The sequence below is a fragment of the Aquila chrysaetos genome, chromosome 8, assembly GCF_900496995.4.
Source record: "Aquila chrysaetos chrysaetos chromosome 8, bAquChr1.4, whole genome shotgun sequence".
Lineage (NCBI taxonomy): Eukaryota > Metazoa > Chordata > Aves > Accipitriformes > Accipitridae > Aquila > Aquila chrysaetos.
In genome coordinates, this window is record NC_044011.1 from 38,425,000 (window position 1) to 38,451,983 (window position 26,984).

Consider the following 26,984-nt stretch of genomic DNA (forward strand, 5'->3'; position numbering starts at 1 on the left):
TCCTGCACAGAATCGCCTGCAGTCCAGGAAACATCTGCAAATGCAGGTCTTCAGGGTCCTGCTGCCTTGGCTCTGTGGGAATCTGAGCTAAAAAGGCAGGCTGATCTGAATAACTCATGGACGATTATGACTACCAATTGAGCAGGGAAATATTTTTGGCTTTGTCCTGAGGTTTGGAGAGTGTCCACTGTTTCCATTCTGAGAATGTCACAGAGACAGATTGCTGCCGCACTAATGAAAATATCAAGAGCTGCTTAGAAAAGCAAATATTCTTGGGGAAATAATGAGAATAAATTGAGTTGGTCTGCAATGTACGAACTGGGAGCCGGAGTGACGGTTGAACTCTGCAGAGAATGGCTAACCAGCAGTAAAATTAGGGGGCTGGTAATTGGAAGGAAGCCTTTGTCCCAGTGAGTCCATTAGATCAGAGCTGCTCAGCAGTTACTGGCTTAGAGAGGCATATTTTAAGGCCTGGATTTTTTTTTAGCCTGACCTGTGCTCATATTCTATGTTTCACTTCAGTCAGGAGGGGTGTTTAGTCTTGGTCAAAGCCCTAAGCAAGCCCGAATGCTACATTGCAGGACCCTGGTGTCTTTGCCAGGAGGTACTCAGTAAAGATTATGGTCAGGGGACTGAGCTGGATACTCGTAGTGTCCCGGGATGTTGGGACAGCTGTGACCCCAGTATGTTGACAGCAGGGAGACATCACCATGGGGTACAGAAGGCAGCATCTCCGTCTGCTCCCTAGCATTTGGTCCAGGACATCCTACTGTGCTGTTAGTCCCAGCACAGGAGCCTTCAGCTGATGTTGACTGCCTGGTGGCTTTCCAGGAAGGCTGCACAGGCAGCAGTGGCTTTTCATGCAGGAATCTGTCTAAAATTTCAGCGGTTGCAGAGTGGTTCAGCATGCTAGGAGGGGACATGGTATCAGGGGCCCCCACTGTGCTGTCATGAGATAGTCCCTTCTGCATTTGCCTGGCAGTTTGGCAGCCAGTCTCGCCTATCCTTCACCTGTGCAGTGGGGCTGTCCCTGCTGGAGCAGGAGGCTGCTCCAGCCACCGTGGAGAACTTTCCCTTTTCTGTGGTTTCTCATACCTCTGCAGCTCTCTAACCCAAGCTCCTCGCGAAATATCCAGAGGTGTTTGGACCTTGCTCTCACCGATGCTTCTGTTCCCTCCAGGGACGGTAATGTGGGAATAAGCGCGATTGACTCACAGGTTCATGTCTGAGTCTGGCAGATGATCACTGGGGGAGCAGCAAGGGGGAAAAGTATACCCTGTGACCTCTGCTGTATTTGATTTGCAGTTAATGATTATTAGCTTCCAAGTGACTGATTTGTTCATTGCAGGTAGGATGTAATAATACCTAAAACAAGGGAAGTTTTGTGAAAATTAACTTGGAGGTCCCAATGGTCAGGTAGCTCCTCTCTTTGTAAACACTGCTGGAAGATGGCAGTAATTATCTTAAGAAATTCCTTCCTGCCTTATATCTTCATTACAATTGCTATAGGACTGATACACTTAACAGTGAGAGAAAGTGGGTGCAGAATATTAAACATGCAGTTGCTATTTCCCACCTTCTGTTTGGTCACGACCTTTCAAACAGCACAAAGTCTGCAGCCTCTGAATCACAGACATCACCTTTAGCACTCTGTTTGCTGTTTTTCCTGGCAGCTGAACCCTGCCAGGTGCTGCGGGCTGCCTTGCGACAGGGAGTACCTGCCTCCACCCTGCCTACATCCTCAAGGGGCTGCCTCTGGAGCCAGCAGAAACACTGCTATCCCTTCTGGCAGGATTTGTCTTCTTCAGTGACAGGAAGGATTGTGACCCCGGTTTGTGGGAATTTTACTAAGCAGGTGAGGCAGGTTTGTTTGAGATGAAATGACCTCAGAGAAGGTGTGAAATGCATTGGAAGAGTATCCCCAAAAAGCCAATAGTGTGGAAGGATGTGACCAGAAGTCTGGTGAAAGTCATAGATGGATCTACAGCCTGATTTAATATAGAGGTGAATACAAATAAGGCAGCGTCACTTTCTCACATTAATATATGATGCTTCATTGATACCATGACCGGTGAGGATGAACAGGCAGGTGGCAGGATCCTTGTAATTACCTGAGCTGAGCAAGGAGTTCTTAAAATAAAAACGGCAAGGTTAAAAGGCAGAGCCTGTGTCTTGTCAAGGGAGATTGAGAAGCCCTGAGAGATCAGTCCCTGTCAGGGCTGTCCCACAGAGTGAGGCCCTTGACAGATTCACCAAAGGCAGTCAGGGGTATTCGACTTCTCAGAAGTCAGGATTTCCCAAGCTGCTGTCAAGACAAGTGGAAAGAATTTGGCTTTCCTTGCTTTTCCGTACAGATTGACAGATGACGGAGCAGCACATCTGAGGGGTCTTTTTAACTTTTCTGGTTTGAGCTGCTGTCTTATGAGGGGTGTTTCAGCTGGCTGCATTGGTCATGGGAAAGGAGAGGGTCCCTCAAGGTGTGGACTGTCCAGAGCGGTCCACTGTGGCCACCAGCCTAGTGATTCATCTGGCTCACAGCCTGCTTGCAAGCTGTCCCTGGAACTGTGAGCTGACCTCAAGGTCAACCACTGACTCTAGGCTTGGACCAGTTTCCAAAGGCTCAGACACTTGCCTGCTATCATCCGACATGTGGGAGCAGCTCATCAGCTGCACATATATCCGCACACAGATGCACACAAGGCCTAAGGAGTGGGACCAGGAGTGAGCCATGGTGTATCATGGTCCTCTGCTTGCACTGGAGGAAGCTGGGTGGCGTATCTGGTGAGGGAGGTTGGGCACTGTTGGTGTTCACCCTCTGTGAGATGTATGTGCCCAGGAAGATGCCAAAGCTCTGTTGCAGGAGAGCTCTGTGTGAGAGAGGCACCATCTCTGTGGTGGACAGCAGCCCTGGCTAGTTGGTGCCGGTCTTTGTAACGATGTAAGGGCTTCAAGGAACTGCCCCAGAGGTTTTATTCATATTCCAGAAAAGTGCTATGATTTTTAAGTGCCACCATTTGTAGGAACTGTAAGAATCCCTTTATTTCTGTCTCGTTCACATGCATATCTCCTTAACTGCTATGACTTTTCAGATTTGAATGAACCTTACACTATATTTAACCAAATAAAAGGCAGTGGAACCTATTAAATTTTACCTGAGCATGGTGAAGTAGATTTTCTTCTTATTTCTACCCAGCACTGACACAGATGACAAACTGCTCATAACTTTTAATTTTGCAAATGAAGCACAGTTCTATCTTTAACATAAATGTGTGGCATACAAGGATCCGTCCTTGTGGGCAGGTTTTGCTGTGTCCAATCAAGTCATTTCCCTCTCTCCCAAGTACCTGGTGGAGAAAGTGTCTCGGTCATTTCGTGGAAGATATTTTAATTTTCTGCTTGGCTTGGCTGAGCAGCTGTGACTTCAGGATGATTGGTTGGATTTGCATAAGGTCATTAAGATCCAATAATGATGTTTATTGCTAAGACATCTGCCATTTATATTCCTGGAGAGCAAGTAAAATTAAACCTCAACTAATATCACTGTTATTACCAGTGCAGTTAATGACAATGAAACCCATCAATAAGTGAAGATTTCACAGTGGACTGTAGGTAATTCTCTTCCTGAAACTCTCGACCCACTGGAGTGATGGTAGGCCCTGTGAGCCCAGCAGGCTCTCTTTAAATGAATGCTGATTTGGTTGTTACCGGGGTCATGTTTGGACAGAGGAGGGACTGGAATCCACACAATACTAAGCGTATCACTACCACATTCTGGAACTATGCATGTGTTGCTTCTGGATGGGATAGCAAAATATGTATGTGCTCTGAAGCTTCTCCCTTCCTAGTTCTCTTCAGCTGTGGATCTGTTACTTCAGCTCATAGGCTCTGCTGTGACCTCTCTCTTCAGTGGGTTGCAGCAGTGCCTGGGTTTGGTTGCTGTGAGGTAAAAAACAGGGCTTTGCTGGGGACTGAATTCTGCAAACCATGAAGAACTGAAGTGTTGCTGGATTTCATCTTCTCATCCTCTTCAGAATGAGAGCTAGTACCTGAGGTAGTGCCCTTTTTATTTTTGTATAATTCCAAGTGCATAAGACATCTGTTAACTACAAACTACTGCCAGTCTGATTTCCCTGAAAATCTGTCCCCGATCTCTACCCGAGTTCACTACTTACTGTAACATTGGCCAACAGTTAGTCATTTATCTTGCTTTGACATGAGATCCTATTGTATTATCACAGGGCTGATTTGGAGTTGTGTCAAGGATTTGCTGAACAGTAGTGCCAGGAAAACACCATCTGGAGGGGACCCGACCAGGCTTTAAGAGCCACCCTTTGGCTCCAAGGGTAGCTCCTGCAAACCAGGAGTAGCGTGCGAGGAGGTTCCCACTGTGTGTCTTGCTGCAGCTGATTGAAGAGGCTGACGCAGCACGCTGCCGGCTGGTTGTGATGTTTCAGGGTGCCTGCAAGGTGTCACAGTGAGCAAGAGTTTTGTCAGTCAGCACAGACGAGCATTCAAAAACCAGATCCCAGCCTCTGTTAGGGTAGTGTAAGAGCTTCCCTAATTGCTTCTGTATGGTCCACATCAAAGAGGGGCAGCATGAAGACTGACCCAGATTCTCTGCTTCTGGATGCCTTTTGACAAGCCCTTAATGAGAATTTAAATGTATTGAATGAAAACTTGAGGGAGCAGCATCTGCTGTGAAGCCACCCAGTTGCCTGCCTGCTCCTCTCATCCCCAGCCTAGCAGAGCATGGCAGCGGTATGTATTCCCTTGGGTTCCTGTCTCTGAGGAGGGGGAAAGACAACAGCAGGGAAAAGGGGCTCGAATTTGCTTGCCTGTTCTCTTAACCTGTCTTGCAGCGTTGCCGGGTAAGGCTGTCTCAGTTTACAGTCATCTTTCAGATTGTAGCTGACCACTGAAAGAAAAAGCTGCTTCTCCAGAAAAGAGCTTTGTGGCTCTCAGTACAGCCTCATTCAAACTTTGTGGAGTAAAATTCCAGACCGGTGATTAATTTGGAAGCACCCGTGGACCTCAGAGCTGCATGGAAGGCCTACCCAAAATAGCAACTGTGGTCAGTCGCTAAGGAGCATTTGCTTGTAGTGCAGTGTTGTAGGAGATGTTCGTATTAAAGCTATGTCTAATGAATTAGAGACGTTCTACCACTTCCCTTTAAAACTCATGAGAAATGCTCATCTTTGCCCAAAAACGCATTCTGCTGAACGGCAATCTCTCTGTCAAGATCTAACATCGATGTACCAAACTACATATGAGGAGTCAAGAACACCATGTGTGTGTCAGCTGGGAAGGAGATGCTTCCAGCTGTGAGGCGAGCAGTGGATTCATTGTCGGCGCATGTCTGTTGATCTCCGTAGACTCTTAAGGCTAATCGCTGCAGGGATTGTCTTTAATCTTTTGACACCCTTGCCCGAGCATTCCTGCCTGTCCACATTAACAAATTAAGTTACTAGCTCTTAATACCTGAAAATCTAGACCTTCTGTGCCAGAGGGTAACAGAGAAACAAGATCAGGAAGATTGCTTCCAAAGCCTAGCATTTCCAGGCAGTGCTTGCAGCTGATCACAGCCCAAGAATGTCAAGCATAGAACAGGCCATGAGAGGAGAAAAAGCCCTGGAACAATTCGGAGTGAGAAAGATCTCTGAAGAATGTGGATGTGCTTAGATAATGTTCGACATGCTTCCCCTGGAAAGTTGAGCAGAGAAAATATCCAGCAGCGCATACCCCTCTGGACTGCCTTGTACCTTTTCTGGCCAGAGCCAACAGGAGCAGGAGCACAAACATCCTTGCTAAGGTAGCAGCAGCCATGTTCTGCATCACATGCTTCATCTTGGGCCCATCACCTTAATGGGGAGAGCAGGTGAGAAGCAGGCTTTAAAAAAGCCAGCTGGATGGCCTCTGTTGCCACGTCTCTTCTGGATGGGAGAAGAGCTTCCGCACTGCTAAGGTGAGAGAAATAATGTGGAAGAGCAGAAGAGAGAACGGTCAATTTTATAGAGGATAAATGGTGAAGCCCTAGGATGGGGCATGGAGTGTATTGCTACTGGGGCCCTGGGTGCCCTGAGCTAACTTAGGTGGCAAGAGCAGCAGGTGCCAGTGTCTGATTTTCAGTGATTTTCTCCCCAGTGGCTTATCTCCTTGTATGTGCTAGATGGAGGAGATTGTGTGCGCTGCATGGAGCCGCTGCTTCAGGAGTTAAGAACTGCAGAAATCAGGGTGGAACTGATAAAATCTTGATTTCTCTGCTCTGCTGCTCTGCTCAGCCCTTCAAAAAGGGAAATAAGCATTCTGAGTAGTAAACGTTATACATGAGAGTTTGCATGGTGAAAGTTTACCAATGAGAAACCAAATATCTAATATGGGTAGTTTTACCCATAGGAATGATGCTGTGGCATGCAGGTGAGCATGCACTATGGGTCCTCATCTGTGTTGCACTTGTCGGGGGCTGCTCTCATTTAAGCCTGGACTAAAGAGCTCCCCCTTTCAGCTCTGGGGATGCCAGATTCAGTCCCCAGTGTAGTAGCCAAGAGAGGGCTACTGGGAACTTGTCTGGGGTTTGAATTTCAGATACTTCCTTTGAATGAAGGAAACGTGTAACCTGACAATCAGTGGTTTTACAGCTGCCTCCTTATGCTCAGCTTCCAAAGGACCGGCTCTCTGCTGTGTTACAGTATTGCTGAGTTAAAACTCAAATTTGATCATGTTTTTACCCAAGCTGATTGCTTCCCTGATTTCCTTTCTGCCTTAGTCTGCTATACTGCAGTTTAAGTGGTTTCCAGTGCATTAAGATTTATGTGGAGTCCTTGGTTGCTGCAAGACTATATGGCACAACTCAGGCATTCATGGTCTTGACAGTTATAACTAGACTACACGATTCTTGTCAGCAGGCTGAAAGTACTGCCATTTCCCTCCGTGCTAATTAGCTCCTTTTACCCTCAGTGCACGGTTACCTTATGTGCACGGCTATCCTGTATCAGATTCTTCTTCCCAGTGATCAAATGGTTCAAAGACTTCAGTTAAATGACTCACGCCCTAAGGAGAGTGGAGATTTAATTGCCCCGTAGTTACTGCATCAGGGAGACCTACTAGGATGTCTGTGAAATGTGAGCAGCCTGTACAAGTCCCAGGCATGAGCATGTTCCCTTCAATCCAATCTGAAATCAATGCAAGAGTCCTTGTGATTCCCACAGTATCTCGGTCTGTGACTTTTGTGCACTAGGTCCCTGCTAGATAGCTGCATTTAAGCATCTGGATCTTAATGTGCTCATTCAGTGTCTGAGGAAAATTCCCTGGAAAAATATTGCAGACTACTTTCTTGATATTGTAGAATACTTGTAGAATATCAAAGAACAGGAGAGATACTAGCTTGACTCATTGTAACTGGAACATCTTGCTTTCACAGGTACGCTGTGCTGCCTGATGACACCCCTTATACCCAGGAGAGAGTTTATTAGATAGAATAGCAACAGTTGCCAGCAAGCCTGTTCATATGGGGTTTGTCATTTGTTTTGGAAGTGTTGTAACTTTTATGCAGAGCTTAAGTTTACAGCTATAAAATCCCTACCAACATCCATGCTGAGAAAAGTGCATAGGACCTTAAGCAGTGTCATAAAAGCTGAGTGGAATAATGTCAAATTATTTTATAAACTCTCTTACAAAAATTGCTCAATCAAAATGAAGGGGCCTACTATCTATAAGATGTGAGATTTAATTAAGGATCTCTGAATAGAGTTATGAACCCAACTCCAGGTTTCTACATTTGGAAATTTCCATCGTGAAGCACCTCCATTCATCTATCCCTACATACATTGAAATGTATGGTCAGCTGGTTCAAATCTAATCTTACTCAAGGACTTTAAAGGCCTGCTTTATTATTTTAGATAGGAGTTTCTTACATGTCAGTGGTTGCATAAAGAGACTTTACACTGGGCATTAACATTGTAAGATTTAATATGCAGAGAAATGTGGGAAACTATTTTTGCTAGCACTCTGAAATAGGACCTCTCTTTAGATATCATAGAAATGAAAATGAAGTTACTGTTTGTTTGACTGAATTCATGCAGAAGCATGACTGGAGGATGTGGTCAGAAAATTCATTTATACATTCAGGGGCCAGATCCAAATCAGTGTAAATTAGCCACCTCCCATCTGCCGCCTTGTGGTTTACACCTGTGAAGGATGTGACCCACAGTGTTTGAAATACACTCCAGAAATGGGAAATAAAGATTTGAGGAGAAGCTTCTACTGAGGGGCCTTCTTAGGGCTCCAAAATATGTAATCATACTGAAGATGTTACCACCACATGACTGCTTTTAATCTGCCCTTTTGAATACTAGTAATGAAGTTAAGGGCTAACTTACTCACTGGTATTTTTTTCTTCTAAGACCTGAATTCCAGGCTTGTTCAGCCTGCAATGATGATTCCTCCTCATTTCTGTGGCTCTGGAAGGTGTCAAGTGAAATGAACTGCACAACAATCCCATTTTATCCTCTGTTGCATACAAATTCTCGTTTTACATTCTTAACGCTTTGCTGGAGTGTTAACTTGAGTATTTGTCCCAAAACCTGTGCAAATGCACACGGAGCTGTAGTGATACCCGTCAGTGTGGTGGGTGAAGCCATGCCTCTGCCAAGGTTCAGGCTAGCAGCGTGCTGGGGACCTGGCTGCTCTGTGCTGTCAGACTCTTGTTTTGCAGTAAAACTTCTGTTGCCCAAGTTATCCTCCCCTGAATGAGTCGGCATGGGTCAAGCTGATGTTTTTAGCAAGGACAAGCCCATCATCCAGCAGTCTAAAATTCCTGGAAACCTAGGGTATGAGATGCCAGCAGCTGGACTCACAGTGGATGTAGGCACTGCGTGGTGGTAGGACAAGGATGGGGAGGACCCATATTGCTAGGCAGCAGCTGAGGACTGTGTCTGGTGGTGCTCCCCTGCCCACTGGACCATTGCATACCTTGCACTCTTGCTCAGCATTTCAGGTTGGTTTCCTCTCTCAAGGAACGCAGGAGTCCCAGGTTGCGGAAAATTAATACAAGAAACAGATGCGAACCACAGGGGTGGGTGGAAGGAGCGGTTACGTCCTGTCCCAGTCTCGACAGGACTGTTCATCTCCTGTGACCATTCTCCATCAAGGCACTCATTGCCAAGCATCCGCGCTGGCACAGAAGGCTCCTGCTGGTAAAGCTGAGCCCCTTCCCGCTGCCCTGACAGCAGCAGCACTCGCAGCCTCCTCTGTGGCAGGCCATCCCGCGCCTGCCTGTGGTTCAACCGCCTCTGGCTGCAGCACACAGCCAGACCTGGGGGACAGCTCAGCCTGCAGGGACTGGTACTGCAGGCTCTGTGGTGTGTGTACAGGAGGGATTTCAGGGTGAAAAGGATATCGGATAGGCTGCTGAGCTCGTGGGAAACTTCTGTCATCCATAAATACTTGGGACTTGATTCCCCCTTCTATGGCTTTGACAACACTGGCGTGATTTAGCATGTCTGTGACTCTGCATGGAAGTCGTCTGCTGCCCATGACTGTATACCTTTTGTTCTTCAGATTTGGCCATCCCCCCATCTCTCTAGTGGCTGTTCCTCAAGCAGCCACAGAAAGCCAGGGCGTTTCCTGGCTTGGGTCTCCTCTTTGTGTCCTAACACGTGTGGGGACAGCTTACACAGAATGACGGGCTTAACTTTGTCACGCACCGTTAGTGTGGCAGTCGTGCTGCTGAGAGCCTGGCTGACATCCTCTCTTTGCCTGTTTTCCCAGGTCGTTGCACTGTCATCGTGGAGTCTCTTGAGAGATTCAATCTACTATACACTGTCTGTTGTTGCACTCATTGTGGTAAGTTTTTGAAGGTTATTCTCTGGGAGCCCACATGTCTACTGCCACCTGTAAAGGGAACCTGCTAAGAAATCATAGTCTTGTAGCTAAGATCCTAGCTCCAGGAGTCACTGGTTTTCTGCTTGTGGAAAAATGTACTTGTGATCTCCCTGGTTCTGTAGAAAAGCTTGGCCCAAGGGTAGGAGATCAAGGAGTGTCCAGAGCCCAGAGCAATAGCTGGGGAGAAGTGAGGTGCCCCAGTCCCAGTGCAGCCATGGAGTGCAGAGCTGAAACTGTGTGCTGCAGCCCCACTGCCAGCTCTGGAGCAGATGTGTCAGTCAGTCCTCTCCCAACAGTGACCTTCACAGCTTTCTAAAAAAAAGTCTAACTGACCTGTAAGGAGGCAGCATTTGTGCCCAGAGGAAAGAGATCCTCAACAGCTACAAAGCATTAGTTTTTCCACACATAATTTGGGGCAGGTCTTGTTCGGTGCATGCTAGCAGCAAATCCTCTAATGAAGGCTACAGTTTCAGTAATTCTTAGTGCTGCTCCTATTCCAGCTTTCATCAAGCTCAGGAAGTACTCCGAATCTCACAGAAACAAGCTATACAGTGAAAAAATGTTAGCAGGAGTGTTTAGATAAAGACACTACCATCATTTTAGCATTAACTTTGCAACCAATACCAAACAAAGTCAGGAAACGTAAAAATTGAGTTTCCTGGTAGCAGTTGCTACTTTGCTTTTTTTTTTTTCCTTTTCTTTTCTTTTTTCCCAGCCTAGTCTAGGACCCTAGATTCCCTAAGAAAGGAAGAGTAATTTTGCGAGGTTAACTTCCATATGTAAGCGAGAAGGGGACTTTAGAGTCAGAAGATTAACACTTGCATTTCTAAAGTTTGCACTACTTTTATTAGTTGCAGTTTCAACAGTGTGTTTTGGTTTGCCTTCATTCTGCACATGCCTGTATACTGTACGTATTCTGTAGGTGCAAAGGCCTATTATCTGTCTCATCTCAAACAGAGGGTTTGCCTCAACCTGTTTGTACTTTTATTCCCCACACTGCAAGGTCAGCCTTTTCACACCTCATGAAAAATAACTTTTCTACATAATTGTTAACGATGAGCTGCAAAACAAAAAACTCTTTTTTTGCTATGACAGCTTGACAGTACCGTCATACCAAAAAGTGTTCCTAAACAACACGCTTGGCCACACCCACTAATTGTAATAAATTACATTGCACAAGCTTAAAGATATCTAGCAGGCATTCTCTTAGTTTACTCCACGGGAAGCACAGATGTGGGCCGCTGCCTGGCATTTAGCGTCCTGTTGTTTGGATTGGGTGTTTCATTTATTGCATGGTGGCAGACAAAAATCTGTTGAATCTGTCATCAGTTTTTAAATTCCTAAAGCAAGGCGGGTTTTTTTCATGGCTGGTTCATCCTTGTGGTTGTCAGCTGCTTCAGGATGTTGAGAGCCATTCTCTATTGTATTGTGTCCAGTGCGCCCCTGAAATTCCTAGCTATGTATCCTATGGAATGAGAAAGTTGTATGACTCATTGAACAGACGTCTCTGTTATCCTTAAGACTTTTCTCCTGTACTTTATTTCTGTATAAGCTGTTCTTCATAATTACAGAGCTGCAGAAGTCCTTTTGTTTTGGGAGGGTACCCCATAATATCAGGATACTGTTATTTTTTTCCTAAGCCTCGGGTTAGCTTCTCTCCAGATGTATGCCCACTCTTCTGCTCATCTTACCAGCTGTGAGATTCAAGGTCCTTCAGGCAGCCAGGTGTCCTGGTTTTGGCTGGTTACACCATGACACCGGGGCAGATGGTTTCAGCTGGTCACACTATGACACCAGGGCAGCAGGACTGTGCAACTCCAGGCATTAGTGGAGGCTTGAAGGCATTGCCAGAAGTCTTATTCCCATGTAACAGCACTACGTGGCTAACTGTGGCTTGGGAGGTGTGGAGTGTGTCCCACTTCTCTTCAGCATTACTCCACAGTGATCATTGCAAATGACTTTTAGACACCTCTTAGAGAAAAACAGAGATAGATGGGAGGAAGGGAAAACATTTTAAATGGTTAAAGATTTAGCTCCCAGCTGATTTACCAACCCCTTTATATGCAATATTGCTCCCCAGTTGATGGCAAATGAGGAGTTTTCCTTTCAGAGTCAAACACTGCTTCAGTTTAAGAAGTTGCTGCTCCCCTTCACTCACCCAGGGACCCCTGGCTTCACAGTGGCTTGGGTCTTTCCTATCCTTTTAAGGCAGAATCAAATTTAGGTGGCAGCACATTGTTATTCGAATACTGACTCTCCAGTCCCCAATGTCTCTGCTGGTGGACAAGCCACAGGCTCCATGCAGAGCGTAGCACGACCTGCATGCGGTTCCCCCTTTGTTAGATTTCTGTGCGCCTTAAATTTTAGAAGGCATTTAAGTGCTTTGCCGTATAGGGATAATTTGCCATATCAGGGCATTGAGACTTTGCTGCAGCTGAAATACAATCATCTTTCTTGAGGGATGGTACTGCTTGTAGAAGGTTGCTCTCATAGTATTTTAAACAGCAGCTTGTGGTGCCGTATTGTAAGTTGGACTCCGCTGGTGTCTTCACTAATCATAAATACACCTGAGGGGAAATAAATACATTCCTGCCAATGTTGAGATTCAGCAGCTTTAAAAAGCTTGATATTCTGCCGGGTAAATCAATGTGACTTTGTCTCCTTCCATTTCCACTAGCAAAGGAATTGCAGTGCTGCAGTAATAATTAGCAAAGCAGTATAAACTCACCTGTTTGGTGCTCCAGGCCGTTTGATAAGGCTGAGTGAACTCACAGAGATTCGAAGTGGATGAACCTCACTTACCATGCTTACCTCACCTTGATTCAGTCCTGTGATTTTTTCCGTTTTTTTTTTTAACCTTAGAATACTACAAAGCTACCTTGTCGTCTTGTAGAGCTTGGCAAAACTGTTACTCTCTATTTCCCTTGAAAGGAAAAAGATGCCTGTGTATCTTAACTGGAACGGACGTGGTCAGAGTCATTAGTGACAGAAGTGGGATGGGTGCTATTTTTAATCACAAAGGTCAACGCACACGCTTTCATGTCCCATCACACCAACACACTGTAAGCTAAAACAGGCCTTGTCAGATTAGATCACGGTGACTGGGAGCTGTAACTTATAACACGCGTAACGTTTTGCGGTCACGTTTTCTTCCAGTAAGCAACGTAAGGATTGCTTGGTGCTGGCTGTCGGGCAGGAGTTGCTATTTACGGGCTAATACAGCTGGAGGGAAGCGTTTCACCGTGCCTTCGGAGGCTCGTTCCCTTTCCCTCCCTTTTCTCCGGTGCGCTGCCACGGACGCGTTTCCGTAGCGCGAGTATGGCGTTTCCGCCGCTCCGCGCAGCCTGGAGCCCAGAGCGGGCGCAGGTGCTTGGGCAGGGCTGAACGGGAAGCAGGCTCCTCGCCGAGGCTGACGGGGCAGAGCGGGGGCCCAGGCCGCGGGGCCGCAGGTTGCTGTGAAGCAACCGCAGCTCCAGCCTCCCGGCGGGGCCCCGTGCTGCCGCGAAGGGCCGGCTCTCTCGGGCACCCCCGCTCGCCGGCCGGGCGGCCTGGCTGGCCCTCGGGCCTCCCTGCTGCAGCAGCCGCGGCAGGTGGGTCGTGAGGCAGCGAGAGCAGCCGCCGCAGATGTCCGCCTGGGGTGGAAGGAGAGGCGGAGACAGAGGGGTGTTGCCGGCAAGGGAGGGTGGCAGCGCCCTCCGCTCGCAGCGGGGCTGCTGGCGGCGGAGCGCGGGCCGAGGAAGGGCCCGGCTGTGGAGCGCTGCAGCCACCTGCCGGTCACGGCCCGGCGGCCGCCCCCGCAGGCCCTCCCGAAGCCAGGCGCGGCGGGGCGAGCATTGCCGTGGTTCTCCCGCGGCGCGGAGCGTCTCACGCACGCAGGAAGAGGCGCGTTTCTCTCCCGAGGCGGCTTGCGCAGCGTTGTTAGGGAAGCCGCGGCATCCGCCCGCAGGCGTGCTAAAGTGGCTGTCGCAGTGCTTAAATTTCAGCTGGCGCGGTGACCGTGTGGATCTTAAGGAAATAATGCCCTGGGCCCGGCTTTTAGCCGGCAAAATTTCACAGCAGCTGTGGTGCTGGCTGTAACTCTGCACACCGATCGTCCCCTCGCCACCCGAGGACAGGTCAGGGGAAGAGGCCGTGTCTCTGGTGAGACCAGCCGTGCGGTTCAGAGGCAGGTACAGCCCCTTCTCTGACTCACTTCTGTTTTCCCTGTAACCGCTTCTGCTTCGCTGCTGCAATAGCCCCGGTTACGCAAGGATCCCGTGGTATTTGGGAAGGAGTACCTGCCTGCCTTTACTAGGTGAGAGAAACTAAGGGTTGAAAAGTTCAAAGGCTGGGCATGAGGGCAGTGCCAAAACAGACCAGAGCTTACTCCCATTGCCCTGAGCCCTGGGTCGCTCTGCCCACTCTGTCCCCTGCTCAGGTGATGAGCTGTTTTCAGCTGTGGTTTCATGTATAACGTGCCTATTTTTAAACCTTTTCTCCACAGTTTATTTATGATGAAAAAGTCTCCTGGTAAGTATATCCGGCCGTGAATCCCTTTTCTTTTCATTTTTTCTGGTTATACCACAAAAGCTGCAATAAGTAGGGTTCATCAGGAAAGGAGGGGAAAGCTAAAAAGCTCTGCAGGACAATTCAGGCAGCAGTTTCCTGCTGCGTGAGAAACCTCAGCACAAGATGGGCTAGAATAACTCATTTTCTGAGCCAGAAAGGGAAGCCTAGGAGAGCGTCGCTCAGACTGTCTCCCGATACAGCAGCAGCAGTCGGTGCCCTCTGCCCACCCTGCAGCAGCCCGGGGATGGCAATGTGCTCGACAGAGGCAGAGACTGCTGCTTGGGTGCCGGTGTGCCAGGAATGTCAGCTGCCTGGGAACAGAAAGGGCCACCCAAGCAGTCATAAATAAGTGTGTTCCAATATTTGGATTTTTAATAATTTAATAATGTAAAAACCAAAAGCTCCTATGGCAATATTAAAGAGCAAATGACCGGTTTGAAGGAAGAAAAAATGTAGATATATGTTAAAATGTATATGTTAATATCCCCATGAATGTACTTAAAGGTACTGTAATAGGTGTGGTAGGCGAGGAGGGCTTCAAACACTTTTAAAAGTGTACTTTCAGTTGTTTTGCTTTCATGGTTTTGTTTTCAGCACCTCTCAGGGCTTGTAGAGTGACAGTGGTAGCTTTGATTTCACTCACAGCCAGTATTATTTAGATTACAAGCACTAGGGGGAGTCAGGCTTTTTGGGTTGCATGTTTTCTTAAACTTGTTCTCACTGGGGGATTTATGTTTAATTTCAGAGAGGGATTTCTGAAACACAGAGTTTTGCAATGGCTTGTTTTTCTTTGGTTTTTTTTTGTTTTGTTTTGTTTTGTTTTGTTTTTTAACTAAAATTGACTTGAGGCCCAATTGTATTTGACTGTGCTCTTCAACTAAAACACATCAATGTGGAAGCCAAGTGTTGAACTGCCAGAAGCAGGGAATGAGATATTGATATGGTTAGTGCAACATCTCAAAATCCTTAAAGAGAAAATGGCCCATGAGTTTTACTATATAGCAGTCTGATAATGGATGATTTCCACAAGGACTAGCAGATTGCCGTAGGGAGCTATGCAGAATACAGCATTTTGGTCAATGAAAAAGATTACCTAGAAACAAGTTCTAAAAGTGATATTCTATTTTGTTTTCATGCAAATTTCATTAGTTTGACTCAGATACAGTGGAGAAGAAAAAATGAGAATATCTAATCAGCAGTTTAAACTGCTACCTGCTATACATTCTCAGTGGTTATGCAGCAGCAGTAGCGAAAGAGCAGCTGCCCCTTGTTCAGGTCATCTCGGCACGATCAGCGTGCTTTAGCATGCTCAGAAAGCCCAACGTCCTGCTTTAGACCCATGCAGGCAGAGCAGGATGACTGCTCCCTTCCCTCTGCTGCAGCCTCCACAGGTATTGTCCTTACAGAAGTGTCGATATTCCTTGGGTGCACGATTTGTTCACTGAACTTCAGGGTTTAGTCATTTGTTCTTAGCTGTCAGGTTGATTTGGCCAAGTAAAACCAGAGCAGAAGTCAAGAAAACAAAGGAAGCATCACACATGGGCATATGAGCCATTTCTTTACATATCCCCTTTTCTAGAGGTGTCTTAAGACAGCCCAAGAGGGTCAAGCCTTTCCGCAAGTTTGTGGCGTGACAGATGGGGGAATGGCTGAACTTGGGCAGCTGTCTGCTGTGCCCTGCTCTAACGTGTTTTCTGTGTCGCTCTTGTTTGCAGGTGGGAGTCCTTAGTCTTAGTGCTGATGTATGTCATCTACATCGTTATCATGAAGTAAGTCAAATGCGCCCTCGGCTTGTTTAGATTGTAAGGCTTCCTGCTCCAGTACTTTTCCAGAGGTTGCAAAGGTAATTGAAGAGAGCTGCAGGCTGTGGGTAGGGCTTCCATTGCATGGCCCAGCTTGCACGCCAGCAGCACCTCCCATAGCAGGGGTTAAAGCACCTTGCCCTGTCATCTACTTATCTGTAATTTGTCCTGATGAGGCAGGAAGGGGCTGCTTATCCCCTTAGTACAGATCCGAGGATCAGATGTGTAAAGGTGGATGCTGTTTTACGGATCTCACCCTGTGTGTGCTGACCAAGGCTAATGCAGCAAGCCCGTGGCAGAGCAGAGAATCCAATCTGTCTCTGAGTCCCACCAAACCAGCCTCTTCTGACTTTGCTTTAGCATCCCTACTCAGAAACAAACACATGGGAGATTTCAGTCTACTTTTTATGGGTGCAAAACTCCAGAGCAATTTGTTCTTGCTTGCTTGGAGACCCATGATAAAACTACAGCACAATCAGCATGGATTTTCTGAGCATCTGACCTGTGTCACTTCTTTCACGCAAGTTCATACTAGCAAAACTAGTCTGTTCTGTTCTTTGGTTCCCCTCCTCCTGCCTTGTTTTTAAAAGCCAGTGGAAAGGAAACCCAGATTTAAACTGGAACATTCAACAAAACCTACCAGCTGCCAAGCACACCAGTGGTCTTGTCTCAACAAGTAAGAGTAGAGATTTGTTTTGAAATTATGAATAGAGTAAATATTGTGAGAGCAATTCTCAGTGAGAACAGCAAAACGCTCAGGCTGAGTTGAAGGGAACACAAGTCAGAATTCATCTCACTTCTAATAATTAGAAACTTCGTCTTTAACACGGAGGGTAGCTTCACCCTTGCAACAATTAACTGACCAGCAAAACAGACAGTTGTAATGTCTGAATCTAGAATAGATTTTTTTTTCTGAAAGCAATGCTGTAGTGTGAACAGATGTTTCAGACCTGTTTGGATATAGCCAGGGAGGTTGTCGGCCTGGTTAGGGACCTTGGCCAGGTGTTCACAGTGGTCTACCCTTGCCTTTGAGTATCATGGTGAGATCCTCGGCTCATGTTTTTGTCAGCTCCTGGCTACTCTAAATAAAATAAGAAACAAAGAATATTCCCCGCCCCCCCCCGCCCAGAGCTGAAACAGAATTTAGCATATGGTGTTGTGTTTCTGTGGTAGGTCTTCACAGGTAAAACAACATTCACGCTCAGGTGTGATTACATGGTAAAAAATAAATTTGGACAATGACAAGTAATCATTATTTGCTATGCAGTGTATTAATTGCACATAATACATGTCATTCAAGGTTCATGTCTTGTATCTATCGTAGCCTTCTGTCTATGGAGAGATTGCATTGTATACAATTTAGTTAGAGTGCTGGCATACTGTGGCTAGATTTCCTTAAAACCAGAGTGGTTTTCTTCCCTCCCGTAATTGGACTGCACAGGATATGAAAAGGAAGAGTGTCAAGAAATCCACATGGAAGAAGCAAAGGTACATCTAGAATTTGTTTCATTTGTGCAGGTACAACTCAACCATACATCACTGCTTTGAAAGGAAGACAAAAAACTCTGCAAATATGGTGAATGGTTTAGCAAGTAACACGGAAATGGATGATAACAGCAACTGCGATGCCACAGTGGTGTTACTAAAGAAAGGTAACTGTTCCAGTAAGTCACCCTGCTTGCTTGCATCATTCTGAATGTTTAAAAGTTTGTCTGTTAGTCATATGGTGTGGCCTGCTTCTGCCTATCAGCCATGAAATAGGCGCAGAGGTGGTCCTTTTATAACTCCCCTGCCAGATGGCCATGGTTCCTGTGCCTGGAGGCACGGTGTGGCGACCCCCAGCTACCGCGTCCTTTGCTGCTGGAGGCAGTTCAGGCCTCCTCTGGGTAGTTACTGCTGCTGGACAAGTGTCTGGCTGAAAGGACTCCTCCAGCTTCAAGGCTGACTTGCCCAGGAGCTACTTATTTAGACTGTTACAGCCATGCCATTGTAAGTCCTCCTGTGGGCGCTGTTATTCTGCACTTAAGATGCCCATTTACATCTAGTACCGCCAGTTAAATTTAACTCCATTCCAAAGTTAAAGAAACTGGGCAGGGAAAAAGGCCCTACTTATACTAGCGTACACTTCCCCCTGGTGAAGGGAGGATGGGAACTCTGTGTTGGTCTTGGTAGCGTGATCTTACTGCACGTGCTGTCTTGAATGTGCACAACTTTTCCATGTAAACTTTAAGTGGATTTCACTTTGGCTGAAATCTGCTCCTGCTTGACTTTAGTTACGATCATGTGTAAAAATGATTGTATTTCTTCAGATTAAAAAAAATTCACCCACTCCATAGCTCAGCAGCAGTAGCTCGATGTGTGCATTTGCAAGCATGTGCTAAACTGTATTTACAGAAGATAGGGTTTTTTTATCTTTGCAACAGTCAACAAGCATGTGCAGTAACTGCTTGGGATTTATATGCACATATCCTCAGGAATAACACCTGCCCCTGCCCAGTCACTGGTTTAACTTGAGAAGGAGCTCTAGAGCTCTAGCTTGTCTAAAGCAGTCCTGGTCTCTGACTACAGAGGGGCTGCCCTTTTTTTTTTTTGCTGGACTAAAAAAAAAATATTAACAAAAATAGGTCTCTCTCTTCCTGCAAACAGTAACTGAAAGACATAGTCTTTATACAGTACACAACTAAACATGAAATGTAGAGGGGTTGGTTTGCTGACATCAAACCCTTTGAGCCTACCAAAGGCCAGCTATCGTGTTACTGCCTTATTGCTGAGGGAAGGCTTTTGTGAGTGCTGTGCACTCTGCTTTGGGGAAGCTGCTTTCATGGGAACAGCTCTGTAGCCTGGGGCTCAACAGTGAAACTGTGCTGGCAACATGACTACACTCTGTACCAGTAAAGCTAGACTGGTAAAACTTGGTAAGCATAAACTTGGGCCTTAGTCATCTAGGTTTACCCGGTGGCCTCAGGGTTACGCACCAATGAGGCAGTTTTGATTCTGGGATTTGGTCGAAATCTCCCGAGAATGCATCTTTGCATGACACTGCTCAGCTGCTGGTAATTTTTTGTTTTGGACACTTGTGGTTACTCAAACTGGCTGAGGAAGGAAGACGAAAGGATTGCTTCATTTTCTTGCAGATTGTTCCTGTATTTACTTGGCACTGGGCCACTGGAGGCCCAGACAGACAAGTGGTGCTGCTGTGCACATCAGCCAGTAGCATGGGGTCGCAAACAGCACCCATTGCAACAGGTTGCCTGAGGGTTTCAGACACTACTGTTTGCTTTCTGAGGGCTTTTCTGCACAGAGGACCAAAAAGAATCAAACAGGAGGATTTCTGGGCAGTTCCCCCAAGTGCCATGCAGGAAATACCAGCATGGAAAAAGTCACAAGGAAAAGCTGTCTGGCTGTTGTGATTTTTTTGAATATGGATGACCCCACTTGTCTACCCCAATCCATGGAAACCTTCTCAGTCAGAAAAAAAAGTGACACTAAGGCCAAGGAGATGCTCTTCTGTAGGACTAACAGTGATGGTAATAAATAGTAATGACATGAAACATTTGCCAGTGTTCAGCACTGATTTTAATAAACCAAAGCAGAGATGTGTTGGGGAATACCTCAGGTTTCCCTGCTGCCGAGTCCCAGTCCTGGCCCAGAGTTCACAGCCTGAGGTAGCATCCAGGCACAGAAGGGATGGATGCTGGCACTGTGGCACCCCAGAGGTAATGGGCACTGGCACTGTGCCCCAGCTGGAGCGTGATTCAGGTACCTGCCCCTGTCTCCTTGTTCCTTTGCTCCTGCACTGTGGGTCACACCCCACGGACTGGCACATGCTCTTGCTGCCAGGTTTGATAGCGCTTCCCAGCCATGAGCTGCGAGTCCAGGATGCAGGAACCTGCTTTTCCTTTGCATTGGTACCCCGCAGGAACACAGTGACTATTTCCTCACCCCTGTCTACGGTTAATGGTGGGTGAGGCCGATATCCTCACAGAAGTGCAGATTATAATAGTGGGATGAATGCAGCTTTACTGCAGCACCATTTCTACCTTGGTGGAACAGCTTCTGCGGAAGCAGTGATCTGCCTAACACAGGCCTATGATGGGCCGTACAGAGCAGATTTAATTCTCCATAATGAGCAAGGGTGGAGATACCATGTTGGCAATTTATTTAAAGACAGAAATGTAGGACGTGTAAAGGCAGAAATTAAGGACAGAGGCGGCATATTTCGAATGGTGGTAGCTGAAGGAATGGTTCTTACAAAGGACTTCTGGAACCTGCGGGTTTATTCTTCTGAGAGCCACGTAGGGCAGAGGGAGAAACTGCTGGAAGACAACTTCAATTTCTCTTTGTTCCTTGGCTTCAGGAAATTTCCACCGTAAAGCCTCAGTGATCATGGTGGATGAGCTGCTGTCTGCCTACCCACACCAGCTTTCATTTTCTGAGGCTGGGCTCCGGATCATGATAACCAGCCACTTCCCTCCCAAAACACGTCTCTCCATGGCCAGCCGCATGTTAATCAATGAGGTATGTCTTTTATCTCCCCGTGCCTCCCCTTCTCCTTCTGAATTTGCCTTTTTCTGTAGCAGTGTTTGAGTCGAAATGGAACTGTTGTGCTGCTTCTGGATTCCTAATAGCATTTTCCCAGATTTTATCCTTCTGTCACTGACTTTACTAAATCATCCCTTGCTGTCTGTCCCCATGGAGATTTTAGCAAAGAGAGTTTCAAGTCATTATCTGGTTCTGTTACCTGTTGCTGTTGCTCACAGGAGGTGCCCCCTGCATTGATTGGACATTAATATCACTTGCACTTACTTAATAACACGGTACTCCGCAGAGTCTGCACTTAGTCTGGCCCTGGTCTTGGAGTACTCCTGGAGTCAATTCTACAGCCACTGGTCCTCCTCTTATAAAAGTTGTATATGTGAGATTTATCTAGTCATCTGCAAGCAAGCATTGCATTATACCTGATCAAAATTAATCCCTTTTGCTTTTAAAGCCAAACTTTTAAAGAACTCTGGACATCCTCTGTTCCTCCCTTTCTCTTTAAAAAATTAAATTTTAAAAAATCTGTCTTTCAGCAAGAATTTGTGCCTATGTTTGCAGAGACAAAGGCTGATCAACAGCAGGACTTACACCAATGGTGAGTCAGAAGTAGCAATCAAAATACCTATCAAGCACGTGGTTGAGAATGGAACGGGCCCCAGCAACTCCGCTGAGCGGGGCGTGAATGGCACACGGCGAGATGAAGACATGGCTGAGGCTGGGAACGAGACAGAGAACGAGAATGAGGATAACGAGAACAACGAAAATGATGAGGAAGAGGAAGATGATGATGATGATGATGATGACCATGAAGGGCCATACACACCTTTTGACCTACCCAGTAAGAAGCTCCTGGGTTTGTGTTGTTCCAGAAAGCAAAACTCAGTTTGGGTGTGCCAGAAAGCATCGCAAACACGTGTTGAGGTAGAAGTGTCTCTGAGAGCTCCCATCAGCCTGTGCCTTGCAGTGTAGTTCCTGGTCACGGGTCAAAGGTGGGAGGAACTGGGAAGCAGCAGGAACTTCTCAGGATGCAGACTCCTGGGCTTGGACACACCTCTGCTGCAGCTCATACGTTGGCCCGGAGCTGATGTTGCAGTCAGAGGGCGTAGGCAGCAATCACCATGGGGTTGTTCCTGCCCCCAAAACCTGGGTCACCCTCCTGGAGAGACCCATCTCTCTCTGCTGACTGTGGAGGAAGCTGAGGATGGTGGAGCCGCTGGCAAGGTGCCTGAACGCAGGTCAGATGCATCTGCGTCTAGGCCTTACTTTTGCTGGGAAATGAGGTGCGCTTTTACCTCAGTGGTAAGGTGTAGTGCTAGCGGAGACAAGGCAGTGGTGGTGCTGATGGGGAGCGGAGACAAAAGAAGGTCCTGGGCGCCTCTGCTTCCTGATTTTAACTAGGCACAGCCACAGTGCCTTCTCACTCTTTCTGGAGAGCTTAGAAAGTCAGAACAGCTATGTGACCTGTGAAAAACCACATGTACCTCAGGTTGCTGAGTGCTGGGCCTGCAGGATGGAGATCTCCTTTTTGCCAAGTCCCTCTTACCTCATCAGGGCTCTAGTCCTGGGATGATTATAACGTATCCCTGCCCTACCTTTGACTCACAGTTGCCACAGCTGGCAAGATCTGCTGGGCTGCTGGCCAAATCTGCTGTGTTGCAGACAAGCCAGGATACTGTAGGGTCCAGTCCTGCCCTTTACAGGTGAGAGATGTTTTTGGGAACTCCTGTTCAGATCCCCTTACTCAAACAGCATAGCTGTCGTTTGAGTAAGGAAAAAAAGTGAGCCTTGAAGAGTGTAATTTAGATGTCCTATGGACCATGACACTAGCTTCGTAGTATGGGAAAGGTCAGCATGGACTTCTGGAGATCTCTGGTTCAAACCCCTGCTCAGAGCAGGTTGCCCAAGGCTGTGTCCAGTCGAGTTTTGATTATCTATAAGGATGGAGATCTCACAGTCTTTTGGGGTACCTATTCCAGTGTTTGACCACCCTCATAGGAGGAAAAAAAAAAAAGAAAGCACACAACTTATGGTAGCATCTATTCTCAATTTCCCTTATTGCAAGTTGAGTCCATTGGCTCTTATAATTTCCTTGTGCATTTCCGTGAAGGGCCTGGCTCCATCTTTCCTATACCGTCCCCTTAGGTGGTTGAAGATGGATCATATCTCTTTCTAGAACTTGCTTTTTATATGGTACCTGTAAGAACTTGACCCAGGGAGGGTAGCAGGTGTGCTCTGACCCATTACTTAACAAACTCTCAGGGAGGCACTTCATACTCCTTCCCTGTGCCCCTCTCTGCCCTCCCATTTCTGCCATCACACCGCGATCTTCTGAACAAAGAATGTCTTGTCATTGTCTTGTTTGGATAGAAGTTAGGTTGAGGTGCCCCTGGCATCTTGCTTGTTAATATTAACAAAATAATAACATTTTGGACTAAAGCAGACTAGAATTGTGATTGTTTCCCTTTTTTTGTTTTACAGCTGGCAAGATAGAAATCTTGAAGTGGCTCTTCACATGGCCATTGAGTTTTGTCCTGTACTTCACAGTGCCCAATTGTAACAAACCCCACTTGGAAAAATGGTTTATGGTTACCTTTGCTTCTTCCACCCTCTGGATTGCAGCTTTCTCCTACATGATGGTGTGGATGGTACGTACTAACTAAAGCAGAAACCGCAGCCTGGGAGAGGCAACAGAAGTGGTTTTTGTCAGCTTAGACAAATGTGTAGAAAGTTCTACCTACCCGCATTTTTAGATGAGAAACCTTAAGTCTGCTTCCCTTTCTATTAGACCTGTCCACACTCAGAAGAAAGTTAGGGGCCAGTAGCCATGGCCTTTGAACTTGATTCAGGGCTGGAATTTCACCCAGATTCTTTAACATGGGAAAAAATTACACTTGCACCAGTTTAACACCTCCTTGTTGTGCAGGGCAGTGTAAAGAGGCCCTGATGCTAGTAAGAATCTGGCCTCAACAGCTTTTCCTTTTCTTGGAGCAAGCAAGCTTGAGAGACAGAGTTGTGAATGATAACACTTTGAACTCAGCGTGAACAAAAGCCAGATTCTTGCACAACTACTCTAGTCAACAGGAACTTAATTCTACCTCATTATCCTAAAGGTAGAAGGGGATAAATAAAAACACAAGGAAATCCAAGCATAGTTGGCCTGTTCACAGGGGAGTTTTGTGCACTGGCTGGGTCATTGAGCCTGTTAGCTTGCTGCAGGCCTCATTACATGATACGCTTCTCTTTAAAGAAAGCGTGAGTTTGCACTGAGCAATAAACTGTCTCACAGCGTCTTGCAGAAGTGGGCCGAGCTGGTCTCTGATTTTAATTCTTGTAAACAGCTTGACCGTCTATTTCCTCTCCTTAGGTGACAATCATTGGCTACACACTGGGAATTCCAGATGTGATCATGGGCATCACTTTCTTGGCAGCTGGAACCAGTGTGCCAGACTGCATGGCAAGCCTTATCGTAGCAAGGCAAGGTAGGTTCATCACAGAGATGTTGTACTGCTATGGAAGTGTTTCCTTGTGTACTCTTCCTCTCTAGGTAGCAGAGGTGTATCCAGAATGTGAAAACATACAGAGCCCTTTTCCTGAGGCTGAAATTTAAAACAAGAACAAAGAAGGAAATTAATTATGTTGCTATTGCAAAGCAGCTAACAGGTTCTTAATGATAGTGTGGAACAAGTTTTGGCACTATTGTTAACTTCAAGCCTTCCCCAAAAGTCACAACATTTTTCTTAATTTAAATATCGGTGGTATAGAATTGTTTAGAACATAGCGTAAGGGTCTTTCAGGTCACTTTCCAGCTTTTCTCCACAGTCATAAGGTCTGGAAGATACTACTGTTTTTAAGGAAAACTTTTTTCCTCCCCCTTGTGACTCCAGCAACAGGTGTTTTAAGAGAAAAAGAAAGTTGTCGGTACTGCTTTGGGGAACAAACCCAGTGGCTCTTCATTGAAACAACCGGCTACTTAATAGACTACCCAAAGACCTAATCTAATCAGTCCAGTATAGAAACTCATGTGTCACGGTTACAGTAAAGCATTGAAAGCCCCACTGAGCATGGCAACAGAGTGCCAGCAGGTCACAGCCAGCACAGCCAGTGGCCACGGTCCCCACAGCAGCGGAGGATTAGTTGAGGGAAGTTCTTAGATGATCCTGGAAGGGGGTTCAGCCCCTTCAACCCTGCTGGCCTTCTATGATGGGGAGGACAAAGGGGAAAGGGAAGGGATGGGGTGAGGGGGATCTCCCTTAACTCTTGCCTTAATCTGTGGAAATTGTCTGGATTAGCTCAGATTAATGTATTTCACTTTAAAAGTTGAAAGACTTTTCTGAGTGTATGTCTGATTGTACATGGTTTCCATTCCTGCAGGTATGGGAGATATGGCTGTGTCCAACTCCATCGGAAGCAATGTTTTTGATATTTTAATTGGCCTAGGCCTGCCGTGGGCTTTGCAGACTCTAGCAGTGAATTATGGATCATATGTAAGTCCTACATTTGTTCACATGATTCTTATTTATTAATTTATTTACTTTTTTTTTTTCTTAAACATATCTATTTTAAAAAAAAAATGAAGTCCAAAATTCTGTGGATTGGATTTGAAGAAACAAATAGTTTTGCTCTGTTACAATTTGGGAGAAGTAGCAATTAATTGTCAGTGGACGTTCCCCATCCTTTGGGGGACAAGTACTTCCATTTCCTCCTTAAAGGCAGCAGTATGTGCTGAAATAAGCTAACTCACTAGAGTATACCGTATTTTTACGCACTGAATATATTCCAAGTAAGGAGAATGATCCTGTTTTTAATATACCAGAGTGGATGAACACATAGGTGGAAAGTAAAGGATACAGCAGACGTGTAGATGTTCTGGTAAGAAAAATTCTGCCGTTTCTAAACTAACACACTGGAGGGTGAAGGAAGCTGTTAAATAACTGGATATTTTAGAGCGTGACCATCATCAGGAAACACTGCAGAGCTTTCCTGTTTGAGAAAAACTACCCAATGCCAGTGAAACCATCCTTTACTTCCCAAATGATAAAAGAGCCACCCCCTGCCCCCAAAGTTGTTGTAAGTTTCCTTCTGAGAAAGAAAAGCAGGAGATGCTGTGAAGTCCTAGAAGGAAGTCACTGTTGCTATTGCTGTTAGCTGGACAGCACTCAGACAGCAGTGTAGGACAGAAGAAATATTCTTGATTACAATCACTGAGTGAATGCAAAGTTAAAAGGCTGGAAAATCACAGAATTGTTGAGGTTGGCAAGTACCTCTGGAGATTGTCTAGTCACCAACCCTCTGCTCAAAGCAGGGTCAGCTAGACCAGGATGCTTAGGACCATGTCCAGTTGGGTCTTGAATACCTCCAAGGGTGGAGGCTGAACAGCTGCTCTCAGCAGCCTGTTTCAGTGTTTGACCGCTCTTGCAGTAAAAAAGTGTTCTTATGTTTAAATGGAATTTCCGTATTTAAAATTGTATGTGTTGCCTCTTGTCCTTTCAATGGATACCACTCAGAAGAGTCTGGCTGCACTTTCTGTATCCTCTCCCACCAGGTATTTATAGACAGCAGTAAGATCCCCCTGAATCTTCTCTTCTCCAGGCTGAACAGTCCCAGCTCTTTCAGCCTCTCTTTGTATGTCAGATGCTGCAGTCCCTTAAATCATCCTTGTGGGTCTTCACTGGACTTGCTCCAGGAAGTCCATATCTTCCTTTTATCGAGGAGCCCACAACTGGACCAAGCACTCCAGATGTGTCTCACCAGTGCTGAGTAGAGAATGATAATCTTCCTCTACCTGCTGGCAACGCTTCTCTTAATGGAGCCCAGGATGCTTTTGGTGCTCCATGCCACAAGAGTACATTGCGGACTTCAGCTTGGTGACCACCAGGATCAACAGGTCTTTCTCTGCCAAGCTGCTTTCCAGCTGGTCAGCCCCAGCATGTACTGATACATGGGGTTATTCCTTCCCAGGTGCAGGACTTTTCATTTCCCTTTGTTGATGTTCATGAGTTTCCTGCCTGCGCATATCTCCAGCCTGTCCAGGTCCCTCTGGATGGCAGCACAGCCCTCTGGTGCATCATCACCCCTCCCAGTTTTGTATCAGCAGTGAACTTGCTGAGGGTGCTCTCTGCCCCATCATCCAGTTCTTTATTAAAGACGTTAAGCAGTATTGACCCCTGGGGTAAACCACTAGTGACTGGCCTCCAGCTGGACTTTGAGCGCAGCGGT

General features: G+C 46.4%; 1 protein-coding gene across 3 annotated transcripts in view; it reads left to right on the forward strand.

Annotated features, from left to right (window-relative positions):
* The window catches only part of SLC24A3 (solute carrier family 24 member 3), a 187,332-nt gene that overhangs the window by 143,758 nt on the left and 16,590 nt on the right, over positions 1 to 26,984 (forward strand). For 2 of the 3 annotated variants that reach the window (XM_030021792.1, XM_030021795.2), the window contains 9 exons: positions 9,766 to 9,840; positions 14,363 to 14,388; positions 16,143 to 16,196; positions 17,748 to 17,893; positions 20,587 to 20,747; positions 21,327 to 21,606; positions 23,247 to 23,413; positions 24,133 to 24,247; positions 25,140 to 25,252. In XM_030021792.1, the coding sequence (XP_029877652.1) occupies positions 9,766 to 9,840; positions 14,363 to 14,388; positions 16,143 to 16,196; positions 17,748 to 17,893; positions 20,587 to 20,747; positions 21,327 to 21,606; positions 23,247 to 23,413; positions 24,133 to 24,247; positions 25,140 to 25,252 (1,137 nt within the window). The remainder of the gene's footprint in view (positions 1 to 9,765; positions 9,841 to 14,362; positions 14,389 to 16,142; positions 16,197 to 17,747; positions 17,894 to 20,586; positions 20,748 to 21,326; positions 21,607 to 23,246; positions 23,414 to 24,132; positions 24,248 to 25,139; positions 25,253 to 26,984) is intronic. The other variant, XM_030021794.1, reaches the window with a different exon arrangement.